Raw genomic sequence first — 21,021 nt, 5'->3', positions numbered from 1 at the left:
TCAATTGTCTGCATTAAGCATTTCCTTCACTAAAAATATTTGTCTGTTTAATTATTGAATGACCCTCATATTCATTTTATTTAACTTTTTTTTTACCTCTGGTAATATATTTTCTTAAAATTTTAATTTTGTAGTTCACTGAGTAGTGATAACAGAAGTCAGCATTCTGTACCATATGATCCGACAACACATTTCTTCTGCAAGTATGGCTCCAGTTTTAACCAGTTTCCTCACATGAGGTTTTCAGAAACTCCCGAGTTAAAAGCTACAAGTTTACATTTCTCTATTATTCATCTTCAGGTAAGGATATGCTTTATTAACGTTTAAAAATCTGTGAATATTTAAAATAAGATTGTTGTGAATTACAATTTGATAAATAATTATAACTTTTGTCAGTCTTTTTACATGTAGGTTTAAGTCTATCTGTGCATTCTACCTTCCTAGGTAAGTATGCTAATGTCTTTTAACTAGGGTTAGAATTAAAACCATTCAGTTAAAATAAGTGATTGTACCTTTTTAAGAATGTTTAAAATATCTTTAAAATATGGTCAAAAAGTTAGTTTTGGACAATATAATTTACTACATTTCTTGTGACCTGATGATTTCTAAGTATCTAGAATGGATCAAGAAGTTGTATCATTCTGAAATATAAAAGTGAATTTGGTGAATATTGAATATTACTGTATCACTAAAATAACAGTAAACCGGTTGAATTATACCTTGAAATGATTGATTTCATGCTGAAGGTAAGTGAATAGAATAGTTAATTCCATTCTACACATTTAAAATGATCCTGACCTTTGCTTAATGAAAGGAGTAGGTCAAAATTTAGCTTTCATTTTCGTTTGCAACAATCAACATACTGTCTGTTTTAAGTACAATTAAATAGAATCCCAGAAAGTCAAGTAAAAAAATTTAACAACACTGAATATTATATCCTACAGTTGAAAAATGCAGAGTGTAATGATAAAAATTATACTTCATGTTTCAATGTAGGTCTGTCCAGCAATGGCACATTTTAAACTGAGTAATATCCATAATACTCATCTGAAGATCTTTTAAGTGTGTTAATTGCAATGCATTTGTTACCTACAAGAAGTATTTACATACATGGTAAATAATATTTACATACAAGAAGTTACTTATTCTTACTTGTGATTTTGTGAAATAAGTGTGTATTTTGTCTTCATTTAAAAATATTAAGATATTTTGCATTTATGATGTGCCTTTCAATACTAATTTGCAAGTAAATCACTATGATTTTTAAAATGTTATTGGTTTAGAAATTTTTATATTCCATTTCAATTTATTTTAAATAAAACAATTTATTGTATTACTTAATTCATTGTATTATTTAATCATATAATTTGTATTATTTAGTATTATTTAATCGTACTGGCATTCTGTTCCCATTTTTATAGTGTGTATATTTTTTTATATGTATATATTTAAATTATTTATTTAATAGTTTCCACTTATCAACAATCTTTAATAGTAATGTTTGAGCAGTTTCAGATTATTAGTCCATCCTCAGGAACAGTGATGTGTTATACGTTATAATTATTTTCTTCAGATATCATTAATTAAACTAAATTGAACTTTATAAAAATATAAAGATAACAATTAATCATCAAAAGGTAAAATAAAGTTAATGTTTTCTGTCATGTCAGTATGAAGGTCGTAATCAGAGATGATCATAAAGCATAAATTTTGACGATCAATTGTTATATTTATATTTTTTATAAAATTCAATTTAGTATAATTAATGATGTGAAGTAAATAATTATAATGTATAACACATCATTGTTCCTGAGGATGGATTAATAATCTGAAAGCACTCGAACATTACTGTTAAAGATTGTTGGTAAGTGGAAACTATTATATAAATAATTTATATATTAATACCAACGGGCCATGCTTAATAAAATTAGTGTATGTATTTATCAAACAACAATATCATATAATTTTTTTTTCATTTTATATCATGAAATTTAGCAGTTTCTTTACTTCTACTTGGGCTTTTTGTCTTGGATTGTGTTGCAAATTTTAGGTATGCCTAATTTTCATGTTTGTTGTCGCAGCCTCCTAGTAAGCCTCACATTTTTTAGCAATACCTATATTTTATTATTGTTGTGTTTACAGTGTATTTTCTTTAAAATAATAAAAGTGATTAATGTTTTAATTCTTTGGCAGAATGTCTTGGCTTGTGCAAAGAAATTGTTGACAGAAGATATGCTTGATTTCCTTGATCGGCAGGCATCAGAAATCCATCAGTGTGGACATTTGAAAATTTTTCCTTACCGTAGCTTTAGTGAGACTTTAAATTTGGTAATGGTTACTTTACTGAGAGAGCTTCTTCATTATCAAAAAGGTATTAAATATTGACAGTGTTGAATTTTGCTTTCATTTACTGATTATTCTATAAGAAAGTATCCTTCAGATCTGATTTTATGGGTAATGCAATGATTAACTCTTTTTGAGTAGGCACCTCAACCATCAATTTAGATTTTTGTGCACCCCCTCAAATCAGTAACAAGAGTCTTTGAGAATTATATAAGCAAAGAGAGTCATTATTCCACTTAGCCCTGATAATAGAGAAGCAGCTGCCTGACAGTCTTCCAGGAGGTGTCAGCATGATGCTACAGATGTTGATATCTGTTTGCCATAGATGATGCTGCCACAGATACTGCCAGAGCAGTAGGAAGGAGTAAAGGATAAGAAAGCAATGGGAACGACTTGAGAATGATCATGGAGGGAGCTCTCAGACAGAACCGAAATATGACTTCATAGCTTGCTATTTTTGATGACAAAAATATCTGGGACAACAGCTAAGACTAGACAAAATGTTTAATATCCCTATATTCTGTCTTCTATAAGGTCATTGTCACAGGCTAGCACTTCCAGTTCCATTAATAACTACTGAATGGTAATTATATAAGGTGATTTTTAGCGACTGCAAAACCAAAATTTCCTGTTTGTAACAAAATATTAGAATTTGAAGTGCTTGCAAAAATTATTGACTTTTAGCTCACTGTTTTTTTAAACCTAACTTAAAATAAATTTATGTGGTTATATGAAATTAACTGCTAAAACAACTACTGTATGATCTACTGATCTAACTGAAGGAACATTATTGTACACTGAAAGGGTAGTAGAATGAGAGCTAAGCCATAATTTATTTAGATAATCTCCATTTCAAGCTCAATTTTATTAGTGCAAAAGCAGTGAATTAGTTGTACTTTTTTGTACATTTGTAATTTTTTGAAATAAATTTTGTCTGTTAACATCTTGTTTTTAACTCCATTTTCTCTTGATACAATTTTTAAACAATCTATTATTTGAAAAACGTACAAAAGAATATTTGATGAAGTTCTTTCACCTCTTGTTCAAATTACCAAGAAGTTGAAACTAAAGGGATTCTGATTATCATTAGTTCACTTTATTGTTCATGTATGAAAAATGCTAACCAAGCAATGTCAGGTTTTTTAAATCTGAATTTAAGGATGAAAGGTAGAGATGCTTCTATTTGGTCATGGAGGTTAGCAACATTTACCTTCAACAATTTTTATAGATTTTAAAAATTTTTTTAGAATTTGTTGAATGTATTTTACATTAAGATAATGGCTGTTGAGGGAATTCAGAACCTTAAAACTAATCTAAAAAGTATAGAGAAGAAGCATTTGTAATCATTGCAACTTATTTTTTATTATTTAAAATTAACATGAATTACTGAGTAATTGCTCTTTACTTATAGATTTGCCGAGTCCATTCACTCGTGATGTGCAGGAGTTTGTAAAGGGTTTATTTTTGTCAGGACAAACTGAATTACAGTCACGTCACCATGATGCTAGTGAACGTGAAGATAAAGAAACTAATTTTGCTACAGTTAATAAATTTAAAGTTAATGTAATGGCAAATTCAGCATGTGTCGATTTATTAGTTTGGGCAATTGGAGATGAAGCCGGTGAGTAAAATTTTTAATGTCATTAAGGATTTTTTATTAAACAGCTTTTATTTCAGTTTCATCAAGAGTAGTATTGCTGTGAGATAATGCTGGCTAGAAATTAGTAGTTTTTCGTTTTTAAATATTGTAATGTGTGAAGTTTTGCCAAAAGTTGCATATAAGCTTAACGAAAATCCATTTTTTATAATTAGTATTCATGTCTATGAACATTTCAAAATATATTTTAAAGTTATTCTCATGAATTACATTATACTGGGAAAAAGATGGTTATTTTTATTACTAGAATATCTTTTGTAAGTGATTTCACTATGCCATAATTTAATTTGATAATTTTGTTTAGATCTAAATATCTGTATGAAACATCCTATTGTGAAAATTTTCAATCATGAGTACCTTAAATGGTTATCCCTCCTTTGAATTTTTCAGGCAACATAGGCAGGGACCTATGTTTTATGTCTATGTTTTGCTTTAATCTTCAGGTTGTCTAATTTTCTTGAGTTAAGCTTAATCTGTCCAACCTGTATAAGAGGTGTACATTAAGTTGTGTAGGCGTTCTAAATTAGAAGTATTAATTGTTTGAATATTTTGAAATTAAACTTATTCTTCCTATTTGGATTGTCTGAAAAGGCAACAGTTGTTTGTATTATAGCATTTTTTAAAAATATTGTTTCATAAGTACTGTTTATTTGACAATTCATTTATTTTATTATTTTGAGGCACATTTTTAAAGGAAAGTGTGTTTTGAAATAAAAACAAAACTGAAAAATTTATTATTCCAAATGTGTACATTGCAATCTGTTCAACTAGTGAACAATAAGTAACCCCCTTGGCCCACTGAGATGAGAGATGAGGCGATATGTATGACATGTAAATGAAGTTTAGCCTTGTGCAGACTCAGGCTGACCATTCCTGATAAGTGTGATTAATTAAACCCCAACCACCAAGGTATGCCAGTATCCACTGTAGTATTCAAATCTATATAAAAGCAACCAACTTTCACTAGGACTCAAACCTTCAACTTTCTAAAATCAGCTGTTAAACAAGTGATTTGCAACGAGTTTACCACTAGACCAGCCCAGAGATCTAACTGAAAAATATGAACAAAGTTTAATATTTAAGCATAAAAACTACATTTAATTACTACTTTTATGTATAGCTGTCTTCAACTTTTACACATCTTTCATATTATTTCATTAGCTTCATTATTTCCTTTTCAAAAGAATCTGCTGCCATTGATTTAAACCATGCCGTAACATATTTCAATTTGTTGTCATCGTCAAACTTTTGTGTTACAAGCCACTCTTTAAAGAAAAGAAAAAGAAGCTAATCGCTGGCAGCTAAGTCAGTGTTATAGGGTGGGTGATTGAAGATTTTCTATCAAAATTTTTCCAGTTGCTTCATTCTGATTTGCAGTGTGGCCAGGCATTGTCTTGCAAAAACAAAATCCTCGGGATAACACACCACATCATTTGTTTTTATAGCTCTTCTAAGACTCTTTAACATTTTGTATTATGTATCAGCAGTCATAGTAGTTCTATGATTACTAAATTTGACAAGCAAGATCTCTTTTTATCCCAAAAAACAGTAGCCATAAGCTTCTTTGCTGAAAGTTATTGTTTGAATTTCTGTGGTCTAGGAGATGATGAATGTTCCATTACATTGACTGCTCATTTGTCTCAACATTTGAATAAGAAATACAGATTTCATCTCTGTTAATAATGTTCTTAACCAATTCATCATCTTCTTTTTCATTACACCGCAGAAATTCATGTGCTTCAACAAGATATTTTTTTTGTTGTCTCTATGTTAGTTAACATCTTTGGCACCCATCTGGCACGTAATATTTTACTGCCCAATTTTCAATATAAATTTCATAAATCAAAGATTGTAAACTATCGGAGATAATTGTGACATTGCAAAGTCCCAGTTATCCTCTTATCTAAATTTTTTTTATCAACTTTTTCAATCATACATCTGCTATCACTGGTGGCCAGCTACTACATTCTTCATCATGAATGTTCATTCACCCTTCTTGAAATGAACAGTATCACTGTCTTATTTTAGCATCACTCATAATATTTGGACCTGTAAACGTCACAAATTTTCTTGTGAATTTTAGATGCAGAATTGTTTTTTCCATCAAAAATCAGATGACAAATTTTATTACTCTTTATAAATAGATGAATATAAATAATTAACAACAAAATAACTAAACTATTGCTGAGTATTGACTGAAATAACTGAGCTATACAAGCACCATCTGTTTACATGGCATATATAGGCGGCAAATTCAAAACAAACTTACTTCAAAAGCATGCCTCGTACTTCTCTTTTCATTTTTCTTATTTATTATTTCTTATTTATATTTTTTCACAGTGTCTGCTGATGATGATTAACAGTTGAAGGAGTCATCTAGGTCTAGATTTTAAGTATACGTTTTGTAAATGTTATTGAGCTTAATCTTATTTTCCAATTTATTTAAATAACTTTCTAGCATAGATCATTTATACTCTTAACCATAGTTAAAAAATAATATCTCAAAATTTAGCTTTCTGTTTATCATTATTTATTTATCAAGTGACTCAAGTTATTTCTTCCTTGGAAGTTCCAACAGCTCAGTAGGAAGGAATGAATGTTCCATATTTTCACTGAAGTTGTGTTGCAGGCAAATTTACCACCTTTTAAGAAAGCCCATCAATCAATCACTCAATCACTGGAGGATGATGTCAGCCCCAATTTTTTTAATATGGCAGTGTTAAATCCTAATTTAAAGGAAAAATTAAATAAGCGGTATTTTCCAGTATTCTTGCTGTCTACTTTATTTAAACTTAGAAAATAATGTAAGCAGTTGACACATCACTTGTCATCACTGGCAGACAAAAAAACACAATTTTCAATCCAATTTATTAAATGGCCTTGTCGATACAGACAACTGGATCTTGGTAAATGATCTGTAATTGAATCAAAATAAAACACAGATACTAGCCTTTCATAAATAACTAGACAAATTTATAATTTCTCTGGTCCTGCCTGTCTTCCTTGTACTTTAAACATTGTTTTGTTTGTATGTTTTTGACTGTTAGAGTAGATGATACATTGGCTTTGAAAAGGCATATAGATTTACTATGAAACACCTCATATAAGTCTTATTTTTCTACAGGTTAGTTGTATTGTTGAATGGGATGTTTTAAAGGAGGTATATTATGTGTACATTCACTCTCTTCTTTCTTATTGTATTATATTTTGGGGCTTTGCTCAGTTAAGCACAAAAATCTTCATGAAAAAAAAGTTAAAAACAATTCCTACTTTCATAAATAATTTAGTTGACCAGTTAAACTTACCTTACTTACCATCCTTCTTTATTTATCATTTCTTGTTTGTTTAACAAAACCTGGATATGTTTCTCTGGAAGAGTTATGCTGATAGGCATCAGTTGCTAAATAGTCAGCTTGTACAATATTGATTGCATTCATTCCACAGCCTATGAGAACTCCAGTTATTTTTATTCACTTGATTATGTAATAGTCTCACAGTTATATTAAATCATACTATTTTTATAGGTACGTCTTTAAAATGTTTCTGAATACTTGTTCATAATGGTTGAAGAGCAAGTTTAAATTAAGTTTTTTTTGACACCCTCTGATTGCGGTATCATTGTAATTTAAGGGTAAAATTAGTAAATTGATTCTTGATGAATGGTACTACTTTTTTATAAGTATTGGCATAAGTTTTGTGAAGTTATAAGTTTTAAAATTATTATTTTAAATATATGTTATTTTAAATTTGATTGCTTCTAGTACTTTATTCATACAAATCTTTAATTTATGTGATGGATCAACTGTTTGTAACATCTCATTATTGAAATGGATATGGTAAACTGAAGTATAGAAAAAATAAATAAATGGGGAGTTTAAAAAATTTAGCTTTTTATAGTCTCTTAACAATCCTGTGCTCATCATGTCATTTCATCCACATTGGTAAACTTGAAGCAGCTTCCATCACTGTCCATGTTATTCAAACTGTTGGTTACCTCTTTGCATTTAATAAGCTTGTCATTTTCTACTTCTTCATTTTGCTTATTGTTTGGGAAAACCTAAAATTAACCTCATTTTTTTCTCGCTTTTTGACTTTTTATTCATCTTTCTTGAAATATGAAAGATACCCTAAGTGGTAGGCTCAAAGTTTGTTTGAAAATAGCACTTACAGAAAAATTATTATGACTGTAAACTAACACATTTACATTTTGATTCAAGATTATGATTTCCTAATGTTTTTAATAAATAGAAAAAAAATCTTCTTAGTATGATTTTGAGAGTTATATAGTATAATTTTACATTTGTTTCATAAAATTTTCATAGTTGTTTTATAATTTTTAACCATTCATTCGCATTAGACTGTATTTATTTATTTAATAAATAAATATAATAAATTAATATATATATATAAAGTTGGTTTACGATTATATATAATCGTATTATAATCATAAACCAACTTAAATAACCCAAGTACAGAATTACAAAGTAAGTGAAATGACACCTTATTTTTTCCTTTCTTTATTCCAATAATAATTTTGCAGGATCTCGCATCATCATCATCCCGCATCAGTTATATATAAATTATATAAAATTACACATCAAACATAACAATTTTTTTTTTTTAAATAAAAATTAAAAGATTAAACTGATTAAAATTACTGTCATATACACAAAACATGAAGTCAATTAAATTAAATAAATACATATATTTAAATATGAGGTCAATTGAGAATTAAAAATTAAAAAAATAAAATAATTAGATAATTTATACCATGTAACCTGGCCAGCCAATGTAACATTATTGAGTGGATTTGAAATTATTTATATTAATTCTGATTATGTCAGAATACTTTATATTTATATTTTTTTATTACTATAATTTTTAGATAAAAATAGATAGAATGTGTATAAATAATTTCAAATCCACTCAGTAATGTAACATTGGCTGGTCATGTTACATGGTGTGAATTTTCTAATTATTTTATTTTTAATTTTTAACTCTTAATTGATGTCATATTTAAATATATGTATTTATTTTATTTAATTGACTTCATATTTTGTACATATATGATAGTAATTTTAATATAATCTTTTAATTTTTATTCTAAAAAAAAAATAAATTGTTATGTTTGATATGTAATTTTATGTTATTTATATACAACTGATGATGCAGGATCTTGTAAAAGCAATATTGGAATAAAGAAAGGAAAAAAATAAGGTATAATTTCATTTACTTTGTAATTCTGAACTTGGGTTGTTCAAGTTGGTTTTTGATTATACAAAATACAATATATTGGACAAGTGGAATATGGGTCTTATAAGTATTGACTAGAAAAATCATCATTTATATATTTGTAATTTATTACCTCATTTGACTTGTTTGTTACTTGTTACGATTTTTTTTAATGTGTATTTTTAAAAAAATAATTTTTTTAAATTAATATGCAGTCAGATAATAATAATAGTAATAGGGTAATTTCATGATTCCAGTGCCTCCCACAGAAAATTCTTACAGCCTATTGAATTTCCTCGGCAACAATGTTGGTAGACAAGGTATATATATATATATATATATATATACATATGTATATATAGGTATGAAGGTGCATACACATATATATTTATATAAACAAAATGCAACAGTTTTACCCTTGATTTGAGTTTGATTGCCTGCATTTTATTCCATTTGAGTGTGTGATCAATTTAATTTGGTTCTAATTTTTTTCAGTGTTTGTTTTTCCTTTTTGTGCTGTATTGGTATTGTTTGTATTTCTTCTTGTTTCATATTTAGATCAATAAAAAAAATACTTGGATTCTGATGGAATATTTTTTATTAATAAAAATGAACGTTTATATTTACATTACTTTTGTAATGATTAATTTTTTCATAGAATGCTGGTTTTTATTAAGCCCAGCAAGTTCAGTTGATAGCTTCAACAGCTGTATGGCATGCTCTGTCACACATGTTTGTTGCATTGTTGCAGCATGTGTATAAATAATTACATGAATTGTTACTGCAGTATGTAATTTTTTACATACTTGATTTTACTTCCTAATTTTATTTTTTTTTGGCCAGTTTTAAGTGGTTTTTTTTAACAAATAAACTGATTGCAGCTCATCAAAAGCGTAATTAATGAGGTATGTGCATGCTGATGATGGACACTACTTTTACATCATATATCTACTAATCACTTACTTCTAAACTTACTATTAATCTTACTTCTTAGTCTTTATACTAAATATTACAGCATTTGAACCAATACAGTAAATATACAATTGCAGTTATAACTATTTAACACCTATGCAGGCAGGCTTCCTTCTGATGTGACATTTTCCAGCTAAGTATACATTTAGCATGTGCTACATTCTTACACTCTTAATTCAGTTTCTGACTGATTTATGGCAGAATCTTTTTTTTTATTTGAGCATATTAAGTATTATCTAATCATACTCAATTTCTTCTAATCAAAATTAGAAGAATCTTCAAAAAGGAAAAAGGTTACCTTGGTCTGTTATTATGGTAAACAATTAAAACCTATGTCATTAATCATTTTTCTAAGGTCTATTATTTCAAAATTTATTTTATAAAAATATGATTGAAATATTTTACATTTTAAAAAAATAATAGTGTTGCTCTTTTTTTACTAGTTTTTCATTGTTATAATATTACTCTGTAGTTTAACCTATATTCACATGTGCAGTAGTAGTTTTTCAAATATTCATTTGCATGATTTGGATTAATACTACTATAGATTCTCTATCTAATAACTTATAGTAGAAAAATAAATTGAAAAGAACAAATGAAAGTTTATTGTAAATATATTACTTGCAAAAAACTAAACAAATACACACAAATAAATGGTAGGATTATGTGCCAGTGTCTGCCCTGTAAACTTTGGCTATTTTTAAAAGAAATGCTTTTAGAATCTTGATAAAGACCTAGTCAGAATGTTTGTTATGCGGCCAAATAAAGAGCATTTGGTTCATAAAAGTTCTTACAAATATCTGTGAACGACTTCGTTTGTAAGGTGTTGTAGTCCACAGTATGCAGAAACACAGTGGCAAAAGTTTTTCACCTTCATACATCCATATGTATTAATCCACTAAAGAGGTAATTAGGTTATAGTGATTTGGCAGGCAGGATTAGATATCACCCTGTACTTCTCACCTCATTTTATACGATTAACTTCAAGCTTTTTCTAAGGAGCATTGTAAAAACTGTACTTCTCAGAAGTATCATATGTGTGCTCTGTGTTTTTGTATCTTATTATCTGATTTGATTTTATGACTTTTATTTGACATACTATACCTGTGTGCTGCTTTTCCTAAACATGCTCATTGATTTGTCTCTTTTGAGTTTATGATAAAAAAAAGACTAATACAGTCTAAATTGGTTATTTTTATGATGGATGTGTATTTTCTATTTCTTGAATTGTTTTTACTAATTAATATGAGTTGTATAAAATTTACCTATGTCAAGATTTACTGATTATTTCATATTGCCAGATTTTACTTGAATATTAATTATTAATTTATTATTATTACTACTATAAAACTGATTTCACAATTCATTATGAAATTTTATATAATGACTCCTTTAAACTTAATTTTATTGGTAAATCTGGAATGTTGTACTTTAGCACTTCAGAGTTAGTGCCTGAGCTAGACTTGGATTTAACGTTGTAACTAGAGACTGAGCCTGACTCATGTGCCATGATTCTGTTATGTATTTTAATGTACAGTTCAACATTTTGGTGATAATGTATTATACCCAGATAAATCTTTACGTATAGGGAAACTGCTTGCTGTTGAATTTTATTGATAGCTATTAATTAGTTTATATTTCAAATGAGTGAAATAATTGTTTTTGTCAGTGTTAAGTGGCATGTTCATTTGTTAGCTTTTACTCAATACAGATAGTATGCCAATATGCTGCCCTTCATGGTTTAGTGGTAGTGCTTCTACCTTTTACCAAATCCTGGTCAGGCTTGCATTGTTCATATGCTACAGAATTCATCTCAGAATTTGTGGGAATATCCCACACATTCTGAATAATCTGTAAGATAAAGATGTGAGGTTTGAATGTATATTTGTTGGTTTGTGTGGAGTAATATCATGCCATAATGAACTGATACGAAAAACTTTCTTCACTGTTTTGAACCTTATATCCATAATCTCACCTTCCTTAGTACTTGTAAGAGCCCCTTAGCCATGAGTTAACAAATGTTTAGAATAGCAATATTTCAGTTTTTCTCTTTCAAAATATATTTTACCATAGAAAAGAATGCTGTTATTAAAGTGTTTCAGCCCTCAAACCCCTTAGCTCTATGAATTAAATAGAATTGGAGTATTGAGAATGTAGAAAAGTTCTTTTGTTTTTCCAAAATGTATTTATTAGAAAAACTTGTAAAATATTGATGTTCAAGTGGTTTAGATTTCCCTACTCAGTAACCTTTGTCATTTAGTCTTTTCATTTGGCAGTATAAAAGTAATTGAGGGTGGGAGAGACTCTATTAAGAATCTTTTCATTATGTTTAATAATAAATTTTTAGCTGCCGTAAGAATTTTTTGTTTTTAGAATGTAATATAGGTTTCCCATCGTCTAGTGATAATGAGTGTGGTTTTTAATTAATTTCTTCAAGTATAACTTGAAGAAATGTATTAAAAAACACTATTTTTCTTAGAGGGAAAACATTTTGTGTGAAGTTACTTAAACATATTATTGCAAAGGAGTTTATTATTTTACTAAGTATCATTGTACTAAGATGTATTTAATGTTGAATTAATGAGAAATTTGTCAGGAACAAAGAAAAATATAATTTTAGAGGCATTTGTGATAATAATGAAATTTACTATTTCCATAATACGTATTCCATATAATAATAAGTATTAAGGTATAATAAGTATTCCATAATAGCCCTTCCGGGTTTATGTATTGTTAATTAATCACAATTTAGTATAATTGGACCGAACACGCTGACTGAAAGGAGCCTTTTGATTATTAGATCATCTTCATTATTAGTTATTGTAACACATGTTTTACAAATTCACTAACAATATTTAAAAAATATATATATGTATTTTTTTTTTGTTACTGATCACTTCAGTATTTTATCAGGTTAAATGTAATTCTAAGACAATTGAAGATGATCTTAGAATCTTAGGATCCTCTCAATTGGTGAGCTCTATATATATATATTTATAAAATATATTATTTTTTCAGCCTCAAAAAAGTACAGAATTAGTAGAGAACATTCTTACCTTTACTTTTTAATGTTCATCAAAACGTTTTCAGCCCTAAACCCATCTTCAGTGATATTTTTTATAAATTCTTGATTTGTTTACATTTACACATTAATTTTATTAGCTTTTACATTTATTTTGTAAAAATTGTCTTAAGTCTTCAATAAAATTTAAAAACATTTTAAAAATTCTGAAGAATGTTAGAATGAAAAAGTGAATACATTTTCATTCTCTTGGCAACAAATATTTGTTCTGAATTTTTAAAATGTTTTTAAATTTTATTAACAGACAATTTTTACAAAATAAAATGTAAAAAGCTAATAAAATTAATGTGCAAGTGTAAATAAATAAAGAATTATAAAAAAATGTTACTGAAGATGGGCTTAGGCCCAAAAACGTTTTGATGAATGTAAAAAGTAAAGGTAAGAGTATTCTGTATTTCTATACTTTGTGGAGTCTGAAAAAAATGTTGTATATAGTTATTTAAGGTACAGAGAGGAAAAAGAAAAAATGGACTATAAAAAATTTAATCAAAATAAAGTAATATATATATATATATATTACATTTTTATGATCAAAAACCAACTTGAACAATCCAAGTACAGAATTACAAAGTAAATGAAATGGCACTTACTTTTTTTTTATTCTAAAATTACTTCCATGGTTTTTAAAATTAAAAAAAATTTATTGGTACAGAGGAATATGGGTCTATAAGTAATGACTTTAGAAAAATAAAGATATATATATAATAGTAAATTAAATATTGCAGGTAATAATAAGCTTTTATTTTTTGTAAGTTTTTTATCTGAATTTGTTTTTTTTTAATTACAATACTTTTTGGTCTTTTTATGAGTATATTTGAGCAAAAACATATAAAATCTATGTGATTGGATGTTAGCATTATCTCATTTGATTCTTGCTATGCCCTTTAAAGTCTTGAGAATTTGCACCAAAACACATTCAAAAACTCATAAGTAGCTAAACTATTTTTATATTTCAGATTTAAAAATTGTTTAAGTTATAAGTAATAGCAACTGATTGATGAAGATTAAATTATTATTTCTCCTTATTTTATTTTTTTAACTTTCCCTTGTTAATATTGATTTTAATAAATGATCTTTTCTGAACTTAAATTTTTATTTATTTTGCCTTGGTATTTTTTTTGTTCTTAATATACTTCCTTCTAAGAACTTTACCACATAGAATGATCTCATATCTATTATGTATGCAAGTTTTTTTGGAAGTTTCCCAGTAGTTTGACTCTCATATTTGTACTTAGTTATTTCAACATTCCCTGCAAATGATACCCATTCTCCTGCTCCAGTTTATTTGTGTTTAGTAAGTATAGTATCCGTTTATTTTTAAATCTGGTATCTGAGTAAATTTTTATTTATATTTATTGATAGCAGTTTATGTAAAATATATGTTAAGGAAGAATGTCAGGGAAGAAGGGAAGTTGCTGAATTATGGCAGTCGGGCCTGATTTTAACTGATTAAAGCAATAATTTAATTAAAGAAGGATTTTTAAAAAAATATGCTAGAATGTTACATTTTAAATAAACAAAATTACACTTTTGGTAATGATAAAACTAAACTGATTAAAAAAATTAGAATCTAACAATGTCACTTTATTTTCTCTTTTTGTCTTTTTCTCTTTTTTTCTTTATTAAATACTTTAGTCTTTTAGTTTTAGTAGAACTGACATTTGAAATTTATTAGTTTTAAATATTTTCTGTCAAGGAATTTATTTTATTCATAAACTAGTTATTTGTCTATTTCTGTTACATGAAATGGAGCTGACTTAGTCGTAGTGTCTGCACTTATTTCTATTTAGTGTTTTGGCAAATCAGTTTATTTTGTTCAGTTTACTGCAGTCATATTTCAGTGATATTATAGATGTGACCTAGCAGTGAACTAAATATTTAACCGGTCTAAATAGTCTACTTTTGGAGATGACATCCCTAATTTCTTCTTTACTCTAAAGTGTATCTAAAACATTATATTTTACATAATCATAAATGTATTTAGGATAGCAGTCTGATCGTCTAGAGGTTTTTACATTCTGAAGCAATGGGGTGTCTAGATTTTATATAATTCTGATGTTGTACAGAAATTAAATTATTAATAAACACTGAATTAGCTTTTGGTTTTTGTGTTCTCAGACTTGCATCTTTTTACTTTGCTACTCCCTTAGATTTATTTTTGTTAAATAATTATTTAATAAACAAATTGATTTATTTGTTTATAAATAAATAAATAATTATTATTATTGTTGTTTTCTTTTTAAAATTTAAAATTTGATCACTGATTTATTTTCTTTTTTATTTTGTATTAAATTATTGTATCTTTCATTTTTATGTGTTTAGGAGCAGATAGCCTTTGTAATCGCTTGACAGGGAAAATAACTGCCAGTCAAAACTTGAAATTGGTATTAGCACATATGCCTCTTCTTATGGTTTGCTTAGAGGTAATATTAAATGACCATAACAGTTATTATTGCTGCTTTTAATGTTTTTTGCAACTTAATTTATATTATAATTAAGTTTAATTTTTGTAGTACGAGAATCATTCAATAATTAAAGACACAGATTGCTCTGTAGCTAAGACAGTTTATTTAATCAGTGTGATATTTTTTTTTTCACTTTTCAACATCTCCATCTCTGAATCAACTTATTTATGTCTGCTGCAAAGAAATCTTTGTCTTGATGTCAGAGACAATGTAGCACATTTTCTTTGACATTGTCATTACCATTAAACTTCTTACCATGTAATGCCTCCTTGAGTGTACCAAACAAGTAGAAATCTAATAGGGCCAAGTCAGGACTGAATTGGGTTAGTGGAAAGGGGGGGGGGGTCGAGGTAGTATTTCCCAGTGAGATTTATCGATGGTTTTTGAGTTATCTGAGATGTGTAAGGCCAAGTGTTATTGTGAAGCTGAATGATGCCTTCGCGCTGAGATCAAGGTGTTTTTTCAAAATTGCTGGCTTCACTTTGTTGGTAAGCATGTCACTGTAGTATGTGCTGTTTATTGTTTGTCAATCTTTTAGAAAATTGACAAAAATCAGAGCTTTTTCATTCCAAAAGATTGCCATCATGATTTTTCTTACTGATGATTGGTTTTGGAATTTTTTCTTTACAATTGAATGCACAAGCTTCCACTCCACGCTTCTTTTTTATTCAGTTTATAATGATGAATCCATGCTTTAGCATAGGTTAGAATTCTGTGCAAAAAAGCATCACCTTTATCTGATAACCTTACTTCTGCTCTGTGCACATGTAAAGTCTTGTCTCTTTATGCTAATCTGTCAACTGTAATTCAGCAGTCTTTTTGGATGAAAGAGTCAATACAAATTTCAAGTGCTGAAGTTGAAACTTCAATCTGAGATCTAAAACGGTGCTTGTCAGTCATTGAAGTTTGACCATCTTTAAATTTTTCTACCCACTTGTAAAAATTTCTGCAGTTCATACAACTTTGACCATATTGTTTCTCATATAGAAGTTAACCAGTTTTTCACCCTTGGGAAGCAAAAAACAGATCACTGTATGCTGTTTAACTGGTTTACAAACTTTAAGAGGACTCACCATCATAAAAGATTTTAAGGTTATAAACAAATCAGTTTTACTTAAACAGCTGACCAAAATTCATTACAGAGTTACCGACTTACTATTCTAAAAGTAACATTCTTACCTCCACAACTATTTGTGTGTTAATTATTGAATGACCTTCATACTATAAGTTAAAGTTCTCATTGTAAGCACTATCCAAGAGATTATGAGGATGTAATATGTATGTGAACAATCTGGAGGCTCATGATAAAAAAAAAGTTATGAATATGTTTTTGTATTATGTTAATATTTTATATATTTATATTTTAATTAATATATATGATTTTAAGTCCATAGCACACATTTAATTTAGGAAAAAACCAGTCACTAGAGCGTACATGAATATTGGTCTTGAAGATATCTTCAGGGCTGCTAGGCTGTAGTTAATGTTGGTAGAAATGTTGTGATCATACTGACCTTCAGGTGGCTGACTTTTACATACTTTTTTTTTAAGTTATATAGCTGAAAAAAATTTGTAATATTTAGATTTTATTACAGGAAATAAAAACTGTTTCTTGGATAGTGTGTGTGAGATATTCTCTAAGATAGTCAATGAAAGCCTCAAGATTTACATGATGCACATAATTGGTGAAGAACAGACATGTTTTAGGGCTTAGTGGTCAAAAGTAGATGACATCTTTGCAGTAAAGTGATCATTGAGAAAAGAAGAGAATATTATGTGAAAATATGTATCAGATGTTCAATGTCTTTTTTTAGATTATTAATTCATTACATAAGCTTGCATGAGAACATAGTATGGAAATTTTAATGTGTGAAAATGCTATTTTCTTCCTGGAATTTGAACTCAGAACTTTTCAAATGATGAATTGAGAAATTAAGCACAGATGCTACCATTCTTTCACAGAGATCAGCATATATATATATATATATATATATATCTTCAAATGGCTTCGACGGCACGTGGCACTGTATTACCTTGTAGTAGACCTGAGAAGGGCTGTTGTTGTCATTGATTGGCTTCTACGGCTCGTTGTAATTTATAACCTTTTGGTTGCCCTGAAAAGGGCCATTTTTGAGCTCTGAGTAGAGCTGTTGGGTTCTGAAGCTGGTCTCCGGCAAAGTCGACTTGGCTGTAGTTGGGGAGTTGCAGCTTGTCCATTGAAATCAAACTGGGCTTCCCCTCAGCAGCAGCTGGGTCCTCAATATAGTGTGGCAATGGTGCCCCCAGAGCCCCGCAGTGTAGGGTCGGCGTCGGTCGTCTTTCGCCGGTGCGGCCGATGGGGTTCTCCCTGAGCGATACCACGCTGGGCCGGTTCCTGCTGCTGAGTCCGCCAGCCACGGCAATTGAAGCCCGGCGAGCTGGAGCGGGAAGGTAGCGTTCACGTCCAGTGGCTCCCTCGGCGGGCCGACCAGGCCTGCTGCTCCGGTGGGGATGTTGGCATCTGCCGGGAGATCCCACGTTGAGGCAGCCAGGGAACTTCTGTCTTCTTCCATCTTCTTCTTCTTCTTCTTGGTCTTCTTCAGGTGGTGGTCGACAATGAATTAAAAATTCACTCTCATGGATGCTCTTTTATTGGAGCCTGAGAGTGGTAGGGCCGTAGCGCCGCTATAGTGGGAATACTGCTCAGCGGGAGTAACGCTGTGCAAGCGCGTACGTATACTGTGCTCTCGCTGACATCTGAGCTGCTACTGTTGCTGTCCGCCGATTTTAGGTTTGGCATGTATGTGGTAACAACTCCCCCCCCCCCCCCTTATCTAGGCAAGCGCATATGGATCCACATCTGATGGATCTTGCTGTAGTTGAGTTGTCAGGGCATGGTGTGCAGGTTTCAGTCTGGAGACGTGTACCTTCAGCCGGGTGTCTTTCCAGTCGATTTCATAAACTTGCCCTGTTCATTGACGGACCATGTACAGGCCTTCCCACGAAGCCTCAAATCCTGCATATTGACCATCGCGAGCAGGGCTGGCATGCTGCCTGACGAACACTTGGTCGTCCACCTTGAATGTTGGTTGCTGTTCTCTGTTGTCTGTGAACTTTCTTTTGACAGTAGACCTCTTGGTGTACTGCTGCCTTCTCCTCTCTTTCCTCAGTGGGTCGAGGCGGTTTCTCTGCTTTTGGGTGCTGCCAGTCCCCAGGTCTCGTTAACTGTCTCCTAATGAGCAGTTCACTAGGTGGTGTGCTGGTCGTGGCATTATCCTGATTTCTTAATGCGAACAGCACTTGTGGCACACTCTTATCCCAGTTAGGGATTGGACATCCTGCTTGAGGGCTATTCTCAGTGTTTTCTTTACCTCCTGATTACGACCTGCACTCCTTGGGATTCACCCATGGATGGTATATGGGTGTAGTTCAGTGTGTAATTTGTCATGGGTGGCATAACTTCTTCAACTTCCAGCTTGTGAGCATAGTCTCATAATCTATCACGATGGCAGGATAGGCAAAGTGGCAAAACACTTCCTCCTCCAAACAGCTGAAGGTGGTGTCTGTGTCAGCTTGAGAAACGGGCCAAGCCTCTACCCAGTGGGATAACAGGTTTGTCGCCACCACTAGGAACCTGTTGCCATGTTTTATTTCTGGGTATGGACCCATTAAGTCAATCGCCACATGCTTCCAGCAATCTGTAGAACTCTGGGGTCGCTGATTGTCTGGTGGAAAGGTTTGGCCCTCATTTGTAGTGGGCACATGTGCGGCACTCCCATATGTACTGCCAAACCTCCTTCATATGGCCCTGCCAATTGTAGTATTGGTGGATCGCCCACCAGGTCTCCTCTTCTGCTCTGGTATGACCGACTTCTGGAGTGTGGTGTGGTGGTAGTGTTGTATGACAGCCGAACGATTGCCAGGTGGGATGTACACTCCCACTGGTGTAGTCATTGGCACTCTGGATCAACTTCTTGTGTTTTCCACACCTGTAGGAACAGGGAAGTGGTAACAACTTCTTGCAGTCAGGGTGTAATCACTCCATTTTCTTCTTGCCCATGTTCAGTTGGGTGTAGTTTATCTTCATCCTGCACCATTGTAGTATTTTCTTCTTCTACTGGTTCTTTTGAAAAACAGGCTGGTAGTTCATTCTCCCGGCTAAGACAGTGCTCTAATGTGAATATGTATGAAACTTTGAACCAATAAGGCCCAGCAAGCATAATTTGTTTTCTGCTCGGTGGCCTGCCTTAGCCTTCCCGTGGGACAAAGGTTATTTACTTGATCTCCTGAGTTGGGTTCCTGATAAAGAAGAAGTCTAAATCATCATTAGGTATTGGTAAGATGAGCGTAGTTGTTACCTAAGACAATGTTATGATATGCTGCTGCTTTTACAGATCACAAAAAATGTTAACTGTGATATGTCAGTGATGTTAAATGAAATATAATTGTAGAGTGGTAATTTTGTAAATCTTTAAATGACAAAGAAAACTGATTCTTTCCACACTTTTGTAGAAATTTAATTAAATTATTAAGGACCTAATTATTCTTTAAATGGTTATTTTTTGGTGGGGATGAGCCCCATTGATGATAAAATTAGATCTACTACTCAAATTAAATTTTCTACTACAAGAAAAAAATATACACGTACATTAATAGGCATGAAAATGATACTAAAAAAATGAATGCCTTACAAATAATATAGATATACTAAAATTAGTTCATCATATAATAGTTTAGTTCAATTTATATTCACAGTTTAGTAAGTAATAGAATGAAACTGCTGGAAAATATCATAATGAAGAAGTTAGATTAATAGTACTTCTTTCAGACTATGAATGAAGTTGAATAATATATATTTCTATATGATACATACTTTGAAGAACAAGGATGCGATAATAGAATAGAGTAATAGACATGTTATAGAAATTAATTTTCAATTGCATTTACTTTTTTTTTATACAATGATGGTCTAAGTTTTCCTAGCTACTATTAATAACTGGTACCAAAATATAATTGTAATTTATAGTCAATTAATGTTTATAAATATGAAGATTTATACCGTAAGGAAAAGAACTTCTCATCAGTATCAAGCAATCTATCATATTAAGAATGAATATAATAAATGTTTGTTTCAGATATTGTAATTTATGCCATATTTTTTAATTTTTACATCTGCTGAAGGTGTGTTCTAATTTGCATTTGAGTATTTGTAATGGGCAAATTCCTGAATCATTGTAAATAAATAAGTAAAGTATATTAATTTTTCATCAAGTTTATTGCCTGAATACTTT

The 21,021-nt window shown here is 30.3% G+C and overlaps 1 protein-coding gene across 2 annotated transcripts in view; it reads left to right on the top strand.

Annotated features, from left to right (window-relative positions):
• LOC142323456 (phosphatidylinositol 4-kinase alpha-like) overlaps window positions 1-21,021 on the top strand; it is a 141,593-nt gene that overhangs the window by 20,312 nt on the left and 100,260 nt on the right. Inside the window, exons 6-10 of one of the 2 annotated variants that reach the window (XM_075363094.1) lie at window positions 135-300; window positions 2,194-2,371; window positions 3,755-3,964; window positions 9,490-9,552; window positions 15,609-15,709. In XM_075363094.1, coding sequence (XP_075219209.1) covers window positions 135-300; window positions 2,194-2,371; window positions 3,755-3,964; window positions 9,490-9,552; window positions 15,609-15,709 — 718 coding nt within the window. The remainder of the gene's footprint in view (window positions 1-134; window positions 301-2,193; window positions 2,372-3,754; window positions 3,965-9,489; window positions 9,553-15,608; window positions 15,710-21,021) is intronic. The other variant, XM_075363095.1, reaches the window with a different exon arrangement.

The sequence above is a fragment of the Lycorma delicatula genome, chromosome 4 (assembly GCF_047948215.1).
Source record: "Lycorma delicatula isolate Av1 chromosome 4, ASM4794821v1, whole genome shotgun sequence".
Classification (NCBI taxonomy): domain Eukaryota; kingdom Metazoa; phylum Arthropoda; class Insecta; order Hemiptera; family Fulgoridae; genus Lycorma; species Lycorma delicatula.
This window is presented reverse-complemented; position numbering and strand designations above follow the sequence as displayed.